Source organism: Sander lucioperca, chromosome 6, assembly GCF_008315115.2.
Source record: "Sander lucioperca isolate FBNREF2018 chromosome 6, SLUC_FBN_1.2, whole genome shotgun sequence".
Classification (NCBI taxonomy): Eukaryota; Metazoa; Chordata; class Actinopteri; order Perciformes; family Percidae; genus Sander; species Sander lucioperca.
In genome coordinates this window covers 13,564,934-13,582,244 of record NC_050178.1, presented here as the reverse complement: position 1 = coordinate 13,582,244, position 17,311 = coordinate 13,564,934, and the positions used below count along the sequence as shown (strand labels likewise).

The 17,311-nt window shown below is 39.8% G+C and overlaps 1 protein-coding gene across 2 annotated transcripts in view; it reads left to right on the top strand.

The window, feature by feature from the left end:
- Nucleotides 1–17,311, top strand: part of igsf21a (immunoglobin superfamily, member 21a) — a 220,206-nt gene that overhangs the window by 123,451 nt on the left and 79,444 nt on the right. For both annotated transcript variants that reach the window (XM_031302022.2, XM_031302021.2), the window contains exon 4: nucleotides 5,360–5,478. In XM_031302022.2, coding sequence (XP_031157882.1) covers nucleotides 5,360–5,478 — 119 coding nt within the window. The remainder of the gene's footprint in view (nucleotides 1–5,359; nucleotides 5,479–17,311) is intronic.

Here is a 17,311-nt window from a genome sequence, read left to right as displayed (position 1 = left end):
GAAGAAAAGAAAATATCCAGGTTAAAAATAAGGGCAAACGATACTATGTGGATAAAAAGAAATACTGATTTGGTAATCTGAACTGCCAGTCAGACAACTCAGTCAAACTCCCCGCTGTATACGCAAGACTGACAGAAAGCTAGCCATGTAATGTACTGGTATGTACTGTAAGATATATTTTTAGGTATTGATAAGTAAAGTATTTGCTTCTTAAACTGGTAATGAATAATGAGCGAGACATAACCTATTTAACACACATTAAATGGGGCTTTAGAGCTTATGTAATCAGCAAAACGTTTTTTTTTTGTGAGGTTTCTTTGATGGCTCTTACTCTCGTTCCAGTAACACCTCCATGCTTTTTACTTATTTAACACTGTGTTCCCCTCTTTGCATGTGTGTGGACTTAAATCCAATGAATGCAGTATGGACAGCAAACAACAGAACTAGAGCTTTGTGGATAAGAACAGAGAGATGAGCTACATCAGCACTTAATATAATGTAAACAGCCAGCACAAAGCCAATCACACCTCCCTTGGCACTCACAGAATCGCAGCATTATCCTCGTCATTTTGTGTCATGCTCATTTCTCAAAGAAACACGAGAAATTACAAAGCTCTCTTTACATCCCGTCCTCTAGGCGATTTGCCTCTGTTTTCCATCAAATGTGTACTGACTTACAGTCGGTAGTCTTGACCCATTCAACCATGCTTCAGGCCAATAATTTGATGCACAGATTGACTGGATGAGCTATCAGACGCCGCTCTGTCAAGACTGCTCTTTTTCACTTTCCATCCAGGCAGTTTCATTTGCTTGCATTTGTAGGCAGGAGGAGTTCTGCAGGGAGGCCTACATAACAGGAAAGAGCTTTCAGATGCAAGTCCTAGGGGACAATCGATCTCTTTTTGCGGTGTGCTGTTTTTGCTACTCCTCCGCGGGGGCCCATTGCTATCGATCGCCACCATGTATGTGCTGTTTTCTGGTGTACATGGGGGAGTTTGCACTGTGTTTAATGTGGTTTGCTTGAAATTGTTTGTTTATTCAATTACCTTATCACTTGATTGAATATTAACCACATGCAAATTGTGCTGATATTAAGTTTTGTTTGCAAGGCTGAGGAAAAGGCTTGTATTTTTAGTTTTTAGTTTTCAGAATCTACCTTGGTTTGTGTCATTGCTAATCAGCTATTTACAACTCACTGATTAATGAGTCCTGCAGTTTCAAAACAAAGTAAAGGACTAAAGGATTCAAAGAGGCAATGAAACATGAAAACAAATGATAAAAGAAGGAGGCGTGTTGGGGAGAAAAATGTAACAGAAGTGGGGTTGGGGGCCAAGAAAGTAGGGTGGAAGATACAGAGGGAATTTAATGGTAAAATGTGAACTGTCAACAGGAGACATGCTCTGCACAAAGGTAGACAGGAATGGTTGTGTCTAGATTGATTGTTGGCGTCCAGTTTGTGTCTGGGAGGGTTGTGTCTAGATAACCCAAAATTTGTGAAAACTCTCAAGAACTCTGACAAGAATTGCTGCCTGATGACCTTTCCTAACCTTAACCATTTGGAGGTTAATGCCTAACCTCAACCATCTTGTGAGACTTTTGTAAAGTCGTTGGTTGCCATCTAGACATGATCGACTGGAATCACGTATTGTGCATTTCCAGCTTACGAACTCATGCTATGTACCCCAGGTCTCAATTAGGTCAGTGTCCAACATAACCTCATAACCTGTCTCAGGAAGAGTAGTAGTTCAACTCTGTGGGGCAGATGTACGTACATTTGCGAATGTAGTGTTATTAGCGCCATGGCCAACCCGCAGAAAGCGCACGCTGTGATACTTCAGCTTACATCGTATTTACCAAAACTGCAGTTCATCGGGCAATCAGCGCCTGGCAAAGCGTTAAGTACTGGTGCTATGATACGGCTGAGTGCAGACTGCGATATTCCCACTGCTGATGCTATGACTGTTTGTAATGATCCTGATGCCAATATTTGTAATGTAGCGAGGAGTTTAACAACTGCTGGAATGGAATGTGAACGCTGAGTCGGAGATTCAGTGTCATCTTTGATTTCTTCCAGTAACTGTAATATTGCATGGCTGTTAAATCTGTAACGCTTAATGATTTTGTGTTCACTCAACTGAAAAAGTGTGATCCTTGTGGCAAAAATCTTTTCAGCTCGTCTCCTTGGCCTATGTCTTCGTCTTGCTCAGATTACTGCTGCCATTTCGCCAGGAGGCATATGCGAGGAAACCCACTTGCGGCTGGTTTACACTTGCTTTTAAGAGGCGGAGAATTTTCACTGCAAAATAGAGGCACGCTTTCACGGCCGTTTTTTGTACATACCACGGAATATATAATTAGGCGCACTTTACGCTTCCCCTCCCATCTCTTATGGGAAACTCCCACTTTCCCCTTGACCCTCCCATGAATGCATATGCATGACACGGAAAAGCCCAATTTGTCATTTTCAGTTCCCGCAACAGGCAGTCTGCGCTTTTACCTCAGTGCGGCCTGTTTGTACATACCTCGCCATGCTTTTACGCGCATGTTGCGAAACAAATACCCCTGAAGTGGGTGCAAAAGCGTTAGTACATCTGGCCCTGTGTCTCCATAGTTGACGGGGGACAGCTGTATGATAACACAGTGCTGCCTCTAGCGCTCCCATTCTGCCCCTGTCAGAGGAGGAAGTTGACACTTAACACATACACACATTCACACCTAAGGATAGATAGGCTCTACTGCAGTATTCTCAGACTGACATTGTTTTTTCGGTCTGCGCTGAGGTGTCTGGGTACATGATTAAGGTAAGCACATATGTTTACGGCACCCGCAATATCTTTGTGTACATTGAAGTTTCAGCTAAACTTAACGCCTCCAGCTGAGTTTAAATACACCTACATGAAGAGAAGGAACTTAATTGTTGTTGTGAAGTTGGGATGGCACTACACTGTACTGTTTAATCCTAAATTCTCGTCAATTAACTTCTGTGTAAACCTGAATATTGGTTGTGCTGCTCCGGAGTTTTTCCTTAACATGGATACATCCAGTGTTCGTATACTGATGTTACTGCAGGACTCAAAATACGCACAAATGCTTCCTAAACAGTTTGCTTAAGAGCTCTCAAAACTATTTACTAAAGTAAAATCTCATGGTTATAACTGTATGGCACAGTCGATGCTAGTCCTGAGTTATAGGGATAATCAGGACAATAATCATGAAGACATTTTTTTAAAAATTCCATGTAAATGGTGATTTTATTCCAATTAAGATCTGAAACATTAGCTGACCCATTAATAATGAATGGCACATAGCTGTAAAAAAAAAAAAAAAAGAGCTTGCGTACTCTCAGAGTCACATGTTCCAATTTTGTGAACAGATTCTCAATGGACTAGCACCTCTGAAAAAAACATGACATCAAAGATTAGAGAGGGTGTTGAAAAATTAATTCCACACGTCTTAATATTTAACAGAAATTGCAATGTTATGAGTACAACCTTTCCTCTTTTCCTGCCCCGAATTCTGATGGATATGTCTTGATGTCAAACTTGTGCAGAATTCCAAAGCAGGCAGCCAGTAAGAAATGCTTTGGTTGGGGGTTTCTTTGTGGCCTCCTCACCCTTTTTCCGGCAGTACTTCCATGCCTTGAATTATCTTATCTCTGGGTTTCGTTCTCTGCACTTGTCTTGGTTTGAAACCATGAATGCAGCAGTCAGGATTGAGGATAACAGAACTACGGCTTTGTTTGTAAAAACAAAGCAATGGGCTACATCAGCGTTTACTATAATGTAGCCAGCCAAGACAAAGCCAATTACCTCCCCCACCCGCCACCACAGAGAGATTCACTGTGCTATTCTCATCATTTCTGCACTGTGGTAGAAAAAAAGAGACTTACTTGTTTTATGCTTATCCCTCGAGGAAGCACTGGTGGAGAAAACCTCACTTTATATCCCGTGGGGCTCACTCTTTTTCATGTATACTTACGTTTTTCAAACATTTGTTTATGATTGGTTCATTCTGCAAAACTTGACCTTTTTACTTCAAGTTTATGCAATAAAGGCTAGTTCAAAGTTGGTGGTTTTTATTGATAAGCCCAACTACCCTGGTGAGTCAGGGCTGCAAAAAGTGCTAATCAGGTTTTATTATTAAGATTTCAAAAGATTGCAGAGAACCAAGAAAACACACATAGCGGAGAATCTTTGTCTCATTAGTAGGGCTAAGTTGAAGTCTAGTTTGCACACATTTACATGGTTTAACTTCCCAGCACAAACTTTAAGCTCAGTTGAGGCTGAGTGCCTTGCTCAAGGGTAGTTCAAAGACAGCTGTTGAGCGCGGAGAGAATATATATATAGATATCTCTATGGTGGAAAGAGGTTTGTTGGCACACAGATTTGACTGCTCTCCAAAATGGCTAGCTCCTCTTCTACACACACACACACACACACACACACACACACACACACACACACACACACACACACACACACACACACACACACACACACACACAGCTAAACTCATTAAAGCCGGGCTGCTGTGAGCGCCCGCTGTTCCAACAGAGGTCCCCATCTGAAACACCCGGGCGGCAAGGACAATTGTTCCTGTTTTGTGCGAATAAATCACAGGGGCTAAATGTGACTAGTAGTGTCTCACTTTGGTTATCACTGTTGACACATTAGCCAAGTGCAGAATACAGATTGCGTTCCCTATCTGTTTAAAAAATGGTCATCTGTGATCACTGACTGAATAATTGCTGGTTGTTGATGCATTGCACAATTGTAGGTCAAAAAACAAAAAAACTAAAAGCTTTCTTAAATTATCTAAAGAAGAAATATTTGTTATAAATTAAAAAAATGTTTACTTAAGTTGTGTTATATTGAGAATACAGTACTTTAGTTGTACGTACTGTTGTACTTTAGATCTGCTTACTGTAAAGTTACCAGTATATAATTTACAAACCATTTTGAATTATCTTGTTTTCAGCTTGTGAGATACTTCAAAATGCTACATAACATATAAGCTGGTTGGAAAAGTCATCAAAATAAGTCAAGTAATAACGTATGACTTACTTAGGTATAGGTGGAGGATTCTGGTCCATTTTGAAATCATATGTTTGGTCTACATTACATCCTCTTAGTGCTCTGTGGCACCGAATCAGAATAAACTCATAATTTCCCAATGCCATGTTGAGAAGAATAGATCAACAAATAACTGATGGCCTTGTGCTGTGGTAAAGCATTCTCTTTAAACTTAAATATATTAGTACTCATTTGCTCAACGTTTTCTGTGTGCATCACTGTGTCAATAGTGATGAAATTCAAAGATTAGTATCACATCATAAACTCATAACTCTTGTATTTTACAGGCTCCCAGAGGTACGGATCTCAGACAATGGGCCTTACGAATGCCATGTGGGCATCTACGACCGGGCAACAAGGGAGAAGGTTGTCCTGGCTTCAGGGAATGTTTTTCTCACTGTTATGTGTAAGTACCACCACTGCACTCTATATGTTAAAGCCAAGTTTTTGTACAGCTGTGTTCAGTATTCAATGTATTTCTGGTTAAAAGAGTATGCTGGGTTGGGACATGGGTTGCATGGAGAGTGACTGTTCAAAGTCAGCGGCTTGGACAGTATGGCAAAGATTGAAAAGCTACATGCTGTGCAGGCCAGCCGGGAGGAAAAAAAACGCTCTCTTGATCACTCAAAATAAGTGAGTTTCTAGTTTTGATTATTGGTCACCCCACTTAAAAAATCCTGGAATTGCCCCAGCTTACCACTCCTGCATTGAGTTGTTTTTAGCCACAGCAGTTAGCAGTTTTCAGGGATAAAAACTCTTAAAAACTCACTGTACTATGACTGCTCAGTACCAAGCAGAAGACAGAAAAAGTTAGCAACTAGCTGTTGAACATTGTGGAACATTCAGCAGCTAAAATGCCAGATAATTCCCTCAGGACTTACAGTAAGAGACCAAAAACAGAGCTAAAAAAGAGTGAATATTAGACATTCATTCTTCAAGTGGCCGGAAACAGGACTGTATGAATTGAATGATATTCTTGCTCCATACTGGTCTTGCTATGCCAAAAATTATGCAGACTTTCTGCTGATGCAAAAACACAACCTGTAACACTGAGAAAATGGGATCAATATAATGTACACAGACACAGAACAGAATATTGTCCCTATATGGTTCCTGTCAATAACCCCAAACAATTTTTAAGATAACTATTGACACATTTCAGTTACTGATCTGACCATAACTAGACCCACTTTTTTCAGATGTTTACTTGCAATATTTCATTTCACAAACATGGCCAGTTTCATTGAATTTTCAATGTGTGTGTGTTTGTTTTTTAATTATTATTTCAGAAAGGTGCTTTAGGTCATTCACACCAGTATTTATTACAAAATCTGTCGGCTGTGGTTGCCTCAACTCTAGTTTCAGTTCACGTTCACGCATAGGATGTCAGTCACTCATCAAAACACTACGGGTGAGATTTTGTGCAACCTATTAATGAGTGTATGTGGAAGCGTCAGACGCTGAGCCTGTCCAAGTCAATCATCATGATTTCTGATTCATTAATGATGTTCATCTTCAAAAAAACTAACCAGTCACAACAGTGTACATAGATTCTGAAGAACTGTAGTGTTGTAATCACTGTTAACTAAACATGACTTCTTCATTACTTCATCATGTTTGTGGCCCTTCAAATAAAGTACTGACCTGGTCCATCTTTAACATTGATAAATAAGATATGATTGTGGAATAACATTTGAATGAATGAATGGTGGCATAACATTTAATGTATTAAGAATTAAAGGAGTGGGTTGGCAAAAATATACTGAGGTCACTACATTTACACAAAATACAGTATACTGCAGATGCATTTTTATAGTTGCTTTATTCACAACAACATGAGGCACTTAAACAGAAATGCCTGAGAACAATGCTCACCCAAGTAAGATTTTTATGAATTTTACTTGTTACTAACTTCTGTGTCTGAACACCAGAATTGTCTTTTTGACATTTTTTTTTTTTTTAATTTGAAAAACTGCATATGCCACCATTAATCATATCTTATTTAATCAATGTTAAAGATGGACCAGGTCAGCACTTTATTTGAAGGGCCACAAACATGATGAAGTAATGAAGAAGTAACGTTTAGTTAATCATGATTACAACACTACAATTCAGTTTGTTTAGCCTGTCTCCTAACTACAGATTTACCTATGAAGAAGACATGAACATCATTAATAAATCAGAAATCATGATGATTGAAATACCTTAATTGATGCATTAATTAATGTATTGTTACTGCATTGGTCATGCTATTAATCCTTGTACATTACTGATAGTTCATAAGGTACTAAATTAATTAATTCATTCTTTTTCATCCATGAAGTCATGCATGAATTCATGATAATTCATGTACCATTATTATAAAGTGTTACTGAATGCCTGTATATTACATAGGCACTTGTAGAACAATGCAGTAGTCAAACTGCAAAAGGCCAAAGAACAAAGAAAACGAAATGAAAAGCACATGAGGGTTTTGCCAAAAGAGTGAGTGATTCGACAAATGGGTTTAGGCCACTGAGCATTTGATTCAGAGAATCAAGGGAGAATGTGTTGGATATTGCGAATGGCGATTCACAACTTTTTTTCCTCGGCTCCTAAGTGGCCAAAAAAACCGTTATTGCAGGTTTAAGGTCTCTTTTATCACTGTTCCAAACCTGCATCATACCTCAGTGTGTAAAAGAAATATTTGCACACACTCATCATCGATGTTCTCTTCACTCCCATTTATGGTGTTGAAGTAGGATAGTCTCTAGCAAACTTGTGTTGGGATAAAACGAATGTTTAATTAATTTCATTGTTCTAATACTGGTGATCAGTTGTCTCACACCACCCTTGTATGAATTTGAGAACACCCATCAGCTCGTTCTGCTGCATGTCTAGATTTTGTGTGAAAACATTTGAAAAATGATACGCCACTCGGATAGATGTTTGCTTAGAAAAGAACACAAAGGCACTACAGATGACAAGTGCATTAATCACCCTCCCCTAATGAATACCAAAGACATTTCATACAGAGGTTGATACAGTTTTTATTATTGTCTACGTTTGCCTTCTCCACTGTGGCTAACTTTTCGTCCTGCTGTCATGACTGTCTGTGTGACAAGATTTAACGAAAATCTTTTCCTCAAAAATTCAAGTTGATGGGAATTATGTCTTATTGCTGTAACAGTGAGTATTCAGCGTTGAAGAAAGAATATGTTGTCTCGGTGTCCTTGACTTTTCCAGAAGTTACATTTGTAGACCAAACACTTATTTGTGTGTCTACCGTATCTATCGATCTGTGTGTAAAGCTGTCTGTCAATCACATGGATTTAAAACTGATGAATCTTTGCTTTCTTCAATGTACTTCAAACCTTATTGCCTCTGTAATACAACTACTATTACCATTACCAGTTACTATGATATCTCATTCAATCACTAGAGGACATTGTGCGCCTGTAGCCTCTGCTCAGTCTGTGCTGTAATTATTGTATTTAGGTCTCCCCAACGACAGCTGCTTTGCTTGCCTCTGATGTATCAATTCAAGCTGCAATGACATTCTGTCGGTCCTATGGATAATTAGCAATGGTGAAATGTCTTCAGTGGAACACCAGAGAGAGACACCGTGTGACAATATTACTCCATTATCACAATCTCTGCCTCTGAGAACAGCCTATGGTTTTTATGTTTCTTCTTTTTCTAACTTTGACATTAATTTCTTTTTAACTGAGCCCTTGACCCTCTGTTCTGTTCTATTTGATGACCAATCCCACGCCTCTGTTTGAGTGCTCCCCCACATTGACGTCAGTGAAAGACTTTATAAATGGTAGGGGATTTACTCAGTTAACTTGTTTCAGCGTTGGGTGGGAAGATGTGAGTGATGTAGTCGTGGGATAGTTGGAGCACCCTAACTAAGCTGGGTCTTAAATCACCACTCCACAAGAGAGGAAGAAGAATGGCCTCTGGCATTGTGGCTAATTGCCGTCTAAACTGAAACAGAATTATTCATAACCTATTAGTGTGTAAGGTTCAGTGGAAAGTAAAGAAAAAAAGTAGAGAGGAGAAAGAAAGAAAATCTGAGGGGGAAAAAGTTAATTAATAGGAAGCAGTACACGGAGAGTATTTTAATTTTTTAAAGGGCTTCATAAATAAGAATTATCATTTTAATGAATCCCCTGCCAAGAAATTCAATCATCCGGTGGTAAAAGGCTAAACCCTGAACTCTTGATACCTCTGCTTGCTGTCCTTCACTCTCTAGAAGTTTCTAAAGTCTTTGCTTTTCTTCTTGCACTGCATGAGCATATGTTGACTTTATTAAGCCCGAGGGCATGAAGAATCCCCCACCCAAGTGACTGTTTTAGCTGTACTATGATGACCAATTTAGCTCATGCGACATCCAATAATGAATGCAATAAATAATAATACATTTCTTGGGTGACAAGCAAAGCATCGTGTACAATATTCTTAACATTTACACGCTTACAATATCAAAATAATTCGGAGTATTCTGTTTGTTTTTATCTAGTTTAATGTTCACTATATACCATATATCCCCTGGACAATTGCGCCAACAAGCTTTTATCTTGATAATGAGGAACATGAATAACATGCAACACCAAGATGGACCAATAACTAGGGCACTTTATTATGTACTGTGTTAGATACATTCTATCCCTTAACCTGAATGAGCTGTCATGGTGCGCTGTGCCTGTAATTGTAATTATTGACGCATTACTGTATGATAATTGATGATGAGATTGTTATCAAAGTTCAAAATCAACATGTGAACTGAAAGCTTTTGGATGAGGAGTTCAGAGTGAGAACATGTTGAAACAAGCTGATGGACAGAATCCTTATCAAGAAATGGAATTTACTGTCAAATCTTTAGTCTCGGTCTGCAGAGGATACTTTCAACAAGATGTATATACAAAGAATTGACAATCTAATACATCTTGGCCTTTTGACTAGCACTCCCTCTCTGTTATAGTTTAAATGACGAGGCCTCAGTTCTTTGACATTAGGACCAGAAACTTAAATGTGATTACCATGTTTTCAAGAACTTCATTTTTTCATTAATTAAGACGTAGTACATCATATTCAAGAGTCTGGCATATTGAATGTACAGTGTTGGGATAAAGCCTGCCATCAAGCAAGTATCTTACCTCCCCTTTCACCATCTCCACTGTCATTTTGCAAGGGCACCTTTGCTGCATCCAGAACTTAGTGCCGCCCAAGGTGATTGTGATTGGTTTAAAGGATTCAAACATGCGTTTTTTTTCCACCCCTATCCCAGAATAAATGAGCGTAGTAGCCCAGCCCGGTCTCATGGCAGTTCGTGTAAATGTGACGTTATTTTAATCTATTGATTCGTGTTCACAGGGACGTTTTTCTCGTTTTTTACGTGGTGGCCAGCACGAACATGTGAAGTAATGTATTTCAATGGGAAGCATATTTCGTGGCCACAGCACAAAATGGTAGGGAGTGGTATAAAAAGCCGAAAATCCGCGTAGGTAGGTTGGTCGGGGTGGTGGATGGGTCAAACAACACAGGACTTTCACCCGGGCGAGCGGGGATCGCGTCCCGCGTGTAGCGCTTTGTTTCCCGGGGATCGTGGCGCTTTGTTTCCCGGGGATCGCGTGGCGTTTTGTCCTGTGTGTTATTGTGGCCCGTCCCCCGTCCCCCGCGGCCGTCTCCCGCCGTGTAAGGTGCTCTTTCCCCCTCCGCCATCCCGTTATTGTGGCGCGTCCCCAGCGGGCCGCCTCCTGGCTTATGAAGCGTCATTTTCGTCCGTCTCCCAGCCGTCTCCCGGCCGTCTCCCGGCGTCCTTTCCCCGAGAAAATAATGCGACATTTACACGTAAAAAAAATGAGAAAAACGTCCCCGTGAACACGAATCAATAGATTAAAAATAACATGACATTTACACAAACTGCCGTGAGACTGTGTTGAGTAGCCAGACAATACTCTAGCGCTGACACAGCAGTGTGGAGATAGGTCTGGCTCTGCAAGACTATATTCATAGCAACCATTGCCTATTGCTGTTGGCTATGGGTGATGTAGATGTTCTTTCACCTTGGTTAAACTTGAAAACACATCCAGTCTGCTTAAAGCAATAGACTTAAGGATTGCGAAGGTTAGTGGTTGCAAAATGTTACGTAACTGCGTACGTTGCATATCATTTTTCAACAATATAATCTCCTTTCTTTGCCTTCGTAAAAAGAAAACTAAACAAGAATATGTAAAACATGTTTAAGTATTCAGAAGGTTTTCTATTTCAGAAAAGGCTTTGTCAAAAATAATAGCATTACAGCATATGAATTGTGTTCCTACCAAACTGTATACTTTGGTTTAACTGCAAGTATCTTAAACCCCATGATAGTCCTACAAATTTAAGTAAGGTTTTGATACAATCAAAGCAATTATAATGTCAATGCAAGTCATTGTGAAATAACTTGAGTGTATGAGTTCACTTCAGCAAATTACAATAATTGAGAGCTGGCTTTTGAACTAAAAAGGATTGGGCACATTTCAGATCTTTAGTTGTGTACTTTCAAGAATTCATGTTGTGTTGTGCATTTAGTCTGTGTGGTAGTTGTGTATGAAGTAGTGCACTTACAAGAGACATGTTTAGCCAGCAGAAAATAGGTGATGTTATTACAGTATAATTGCTTCAGTATACTGTTATTTCAACACGAATGGATAGACCCCTGACCCATCACCACTAATCACATAAAATGGATATTTTATTCTGCAAACACTGACATATCCATCCCTGTAAAGCTAAGGTCATAATATCCAGCTTTGGAGGGTGAAAGAAATCAATACCTCTTTTCCCAATGGTAGAGAGAGGGTCATTATTTGTTATTACCCAAAGTGATTTCAATGCGACATTCCAAAGATTACAAGGAAATGTTATTTGTCTCCTCAGAGTGGAGCCTGCCCTTGGAAAGCCAGTGCCTGGTTGATCTGTGCATAGTGTCCGAGACAACTAAGGTTGTTGTGTTGTTGTCTGTATCAGATGGCCGTTGGGTTGTGACTCCTATGCCGGATGACGAACATCTTAATAGCCTTTGTGTTTAAACATCATGTCACGTAACTCCAGAAATCCTTTCATCTAACCTTTTGTAAAGCATGAGGATGTAATTTAAAGGATACCCTTCATGAGGCGGCATGACTGGTATTTATAACCCCTAGAAACAGAGATGAGCGCTAAGGTGTAGAGGGACTAATTACCTTCTCATCCCATAAAACTGGGATTCGCTTCAATAATGGATGCCCGACTTTAATTAAGCGCTGTGTATATTTAGGCGCTCGTTTATAAATGGGTGGGATTAATGGTGTACGAGCCAAGCCCAAAGACAGCATCGCCTGCAGACACAGCAGTTCGCTGTACTAGTAGGAAGAGTTTAGAGATTGTGTGCGTCTGTAAGCATGCAGCTTTGCGTGCTTGTGTGAAGAGGCTTGTTTGGGTGGCGGGGTTTGATGGATTGCCATGGAGCGGTTGTTCCCTCTGTGTCCTGTACTTGTTCGGGAAGTAAGGAGAACATCTTGGCTGACACACAGAGCAACTCAAACACATTGGCCTAATTCTCAGCTCTAAAAAAAGGTGTCAAATTGTGTCCGAATCATCAGTTGTATTCTGAAGTGTTTGTCATTTCTTTTAGCATGCCCCAGGTCACCATAGGGGATAGTTCAAGAGTCCATGATATGATTCTCCATTACTCTCTCATTTAGCCTCTGTGTCACCTTAGTGCTGATCACATGTGTCTTATAGTGTGCTCTCAGCATCGCAACCTGTTCAATGGATTTTGTGCAAAAGGGTTTCATGCGGAACGCAACAACATTCTCTGTTTCATTTTGTGATAATATAGTGCATCAACTGTAGTCCACGTGGGATAATATTTTTTTGTATCTTGTTCATGATTAACAGTAACAATACCATAACAGTAATAACATTTAACATACTTTCCTCTGAGATCATTTTATCTGGAAATTAGTTCTTTCTTTTTAAATTGTGACCCCTGCCCGGTCTTTATCACTCCTTACTATTATTATTCAGAGTTGCTGACCTGGAGCAGCTAACAGCACCAATAACACATTTTGGCTTGGAGCCCATTGAAGGGGAAAAAAGAATCAAATGAATCCAAAGAGCAGATGAATTATTAAATGTCTTTGAGCTAAACCCTGCGGTGATAATTGAGGCAAAAATAAACAACCCATGGGCTTCCTCAAGGATTTCTCTACATTGAGCTGTTCTAGTCTATGCTAAAGAATTTCTGTCTGATATTATTTTTTTCTCTTCCTTCCATGCTGTCAGAGTTTTGTCAGAAAAGTGTCTGTTTTCCTTTTACTTGAAGTTTGGAATCTTTCATTAATTCAGAAACGGACTTCATCAGACAAACGGTGAAATCCGTTGCAGCCATTTTTCTACAATTAGCTTCAACTGAGTGTTGGCGAAAACTCGCAATTATATTTGCTGCCATTCTGTATCTCTTTTGAGGCTGCATTAACAACAAGCCAGTTTTACCCTCTAGCTTATTCAGCGTCTCATTCAGTTGACATTCACCAGGCACTCATCAGTGGGGCAGCCGATGCGCGCCAAGGCTGCAGCCTCATGAGTAGGCCATCCCCGGAGATTTCACACAGCAAACAAAAACAAGCATCTGATGTTTGCATCATATCCCCTGCTCATATTGTTTTCCACTAAAAGCCTCCAGAATGAAATATTTTGGCCTAAGATACTGTTCTTTAGGTACAACCTGGATTCACTGCATGTACCCTTACAAAAAGGTACCATGGTAATAGCATAGCAAATGAAAATACGTAAAAAATATGATTTGTTTGTGTTATTGTCTGTCTTCTAATTAACTACATAGCAAGGGAATAACCTGACTATTATTATCCAATCATGTCTCCCAATTTCTCAGGGTGGGAAAAGGTCCATCGTTATACAAATCAAACAACATTTATTCTATAAGACAAACAAATAGTAGGCCTTTATGGTATCGATCCTAGCCTTACACTGTCAAGGGTATTCATAGCCTTTGAAATTAAGGATCTTGCCTCTGCTAAATCTTAAAAAATCTTTAAAAATAATTTTAGTTGTTGACTCTGCTCCTCCACAACAGATTAACCTTATTCCTGCAATGTCACTGTTTGAGCTTCATCGTGAGCCCTGTAGGCTAGCAGTTACCTAGCTTTAGTTAACATTTTTAAGCTCATTAAGCTAACAGAATGACAATCAAGGAGGTAAAGATTATAAGGTTTTTATTACAGAAATGTAGTTTAGTTTAACAATTTATATACGCCCTCCTTAACCTCCTCACAGTTACCTTCCCAGCTATCACTAACAGGACAGGCTAAGTTCCACTACACACCACTGCACACTGTAATCAATACGTCTTGGACTCTAAGTGAGTTAACACATGGAAAAGTTTACACCCATAATTATTTTCACTGTAAACAATTAACGACCACAACACACCTAAGCCTGCCTTGACTGCCTAACTGAGATTTAACCTGTGTAAAAGCTAATTGATTGGGGAAGCTGGCAGGTCGACAACACAAACAAACCAAAAGAAAGGAAAGAAAACTAGTCCCCCCCACCCCAAGGGCAATACCCATATCCTTTTGCCGGCTACCAGCTCACTTGCCAAGGTGGACTGGACAGAAAAAATAAACCCCAAAAACAAGAAACCAACAAAAATAGTCCCATGAAAAGAGCAGCTAATGGACAATTGATGCTCTGCAGAAAACAAATATTAACACATCTAAAAAACACTTTTAATACCAACATTAAAATACATGCAGAAGTAAAATAACTAAATGTTACAAACTACACGACTAAACTTTAAAATAACCGGTAGGCTACGTCAATCTACTTTCCTACTGATTACCAGCTGCCTTTAACCCAGCAGGGAAGCAGATTCGAAATACTGACAATAAATGTCACGTTTTATGCTGTCGAGTGTTAATGTGTGTGACAGACATTCAAACTGTGTGACACACATTCAAACTCGACAGCACAAAACGCTACCCACACAAAACAGCCTAAAGCTTAGCAGTTGTTCCTGCACTCGTCTTCCCTGCACACTGACATGGAATGAGGTGTGCAGCTGCCTGACTTCACCGGCCTGAACCAAACGTCAAAACCTGCGTTCCTCCTGCAGGTAGCCATACAATATATCTAAAAAACCACAGGTGCACTTTCCCTTTTTTACTCAGTGCCACCTGCCACATAGACTGGATCAACGACAATTTATTTCCAGGATAATAGCGATGTGTGTTGTCACTGTCTAACTCTGTTCTCTTCGGGGAAAAACAACCATAGACTGTATATAAGAATGGACCAACAGATCCCGTTGCTCTGGGCGGAGACCAGTGAAGGCCAATAGAAGCACTTTTCTGGTGATGGCTAGGGTTACTGCGCAGCCTCCAACTGAGAGAGATGACATAAATGTGACGTGAGCAACATGTCTGAAAGTTGTAAGTCTTCTGGTAGCTGTGCCAAGAGAAATCGCAATCATTCCCATTCTTGCAGAGACGGAGAGCGTAGGTATATGTAAGGAGATAACATAGGCACAGGCTAATTATTGCTAACTAAAATGCTAGTTAACATTAGTAATTACACTTAAACAGCTAATGTGAGATGAAACTGCCTGCAAGCTTCTCCTGTACTATACGGTAATTCCTCTACTATGCGACAGTAAGTCGCGTGGTTATGACACAATCGTTAGCCTATTTTTACAAAAACGTCTGCTACGGAGCCATAACGTGAGATACAAGTTAATGGAGCCTTTCATACATTGCTGTGTTTCTTTAGAAATAAACAATGGACAAATAGTCTTTAAACGCTTCAAATGTAAAATTATTCGCTGTCAAAGTGGCGCCAAAATGAATGGCAGTCAATGGGATGCTAATGGGAGGTGATGGCTTTGTAGCATTAAAATAGCGCCATAGGAGGTTCGCGGTCCGAGGAGAAGCTTACCTCCTTGAAAACAACAGACTTCGAGCTAGCAAGTTACATGCCGAAAAGAGAAAGTTTTGAACAACATTTGGATCGTGCAACAAGGCAGGCCTGCTTGGTTCTTTCAGGGAATCATTGTAAAAAATTAACAAAGAATATGTTTACGGTATTTACTCTCTAACTGGGACGTTTTGGGAGCAATTGCTGGGAATTTGCTATGGACAGAATACACACAGCGATACACTGGTAAGAGCAAATTACATTTAACCATGCATCCAGCACTTACTACTAGCGCTGTCAAGATAGGTCTGGCAATGCGATAACTAACTACATCTTTAAGTACCTTATAACAATATCTTATTCTCAACCCTAATCCCCCGAGCATGGTGTGCACAGAAAAGGACCTAGCAGCAGGCAACCACAATGCGTAAACAGGAAATTATGTTGGAACAACAGGCACAAGCTTTTCTTCAACACTGTATGTGTAAGAGGACAACGAAGAACACACTATTGGAGTCTGCTGCAACTTTAACGAGAAGAAGACAGCGCCTCTTATGAATGCATGATGGGGTGTTTGCTTTCTTCACGGCTGCAAGTGGAGTGATATTTGAAACAGGTAAAATGCAAAGTTCAGCTTGTATTACCTGAAGCCCGGTTTTATAACAGACATTTCCTGTTGCTATTTCTATGTATCAGACTATTAAATGCTTCCAGTCTGAAAATGTAGCATAAGTTAGCTAGAGTTAAGGAAGGCTCAGTAACAGGTTCTCGTTAGCAAGAGCTGATGTAGCTACAGCAAACTGTAACATTTGGGATAATTAATTTACCTGTAGGTACAGCTAGTGTAGCTAATACTAAATGTAACATAGTGGGTAATGAATGTGAGGCTATAGCGTGCAACTCAAACTGTCCCAAGAGGAAGATTAAGAACACAGTAACAGTGATGACAGTGAATGAATGCTGTGTAAGTGGAGTTGGCATGGGTTAACTTACAGTTGTAAAAAGTAATGTAATTAAAGTTACAATCTCGAAGATCGCCATTTCGTTTCTGGATCTCACTTCCCAGAGATCCAAACAGTACGCCGCTTTACACACCAGTAAGTTAAACAGCGAGTCTGTTGTGTTAGCTCTAGAGATGCACTGATTACAACTTTCTAGGCCGATTCCGATTTCAGATTTTTCATTGAGTTTGAACTGCCGATACCGATTTTAGCCGATTCAGATTTCATATTTTCTAACCACTTTACAGCTACACAAATATTTATTTTCTATCTTTTCTTTAATAGAACATTTTA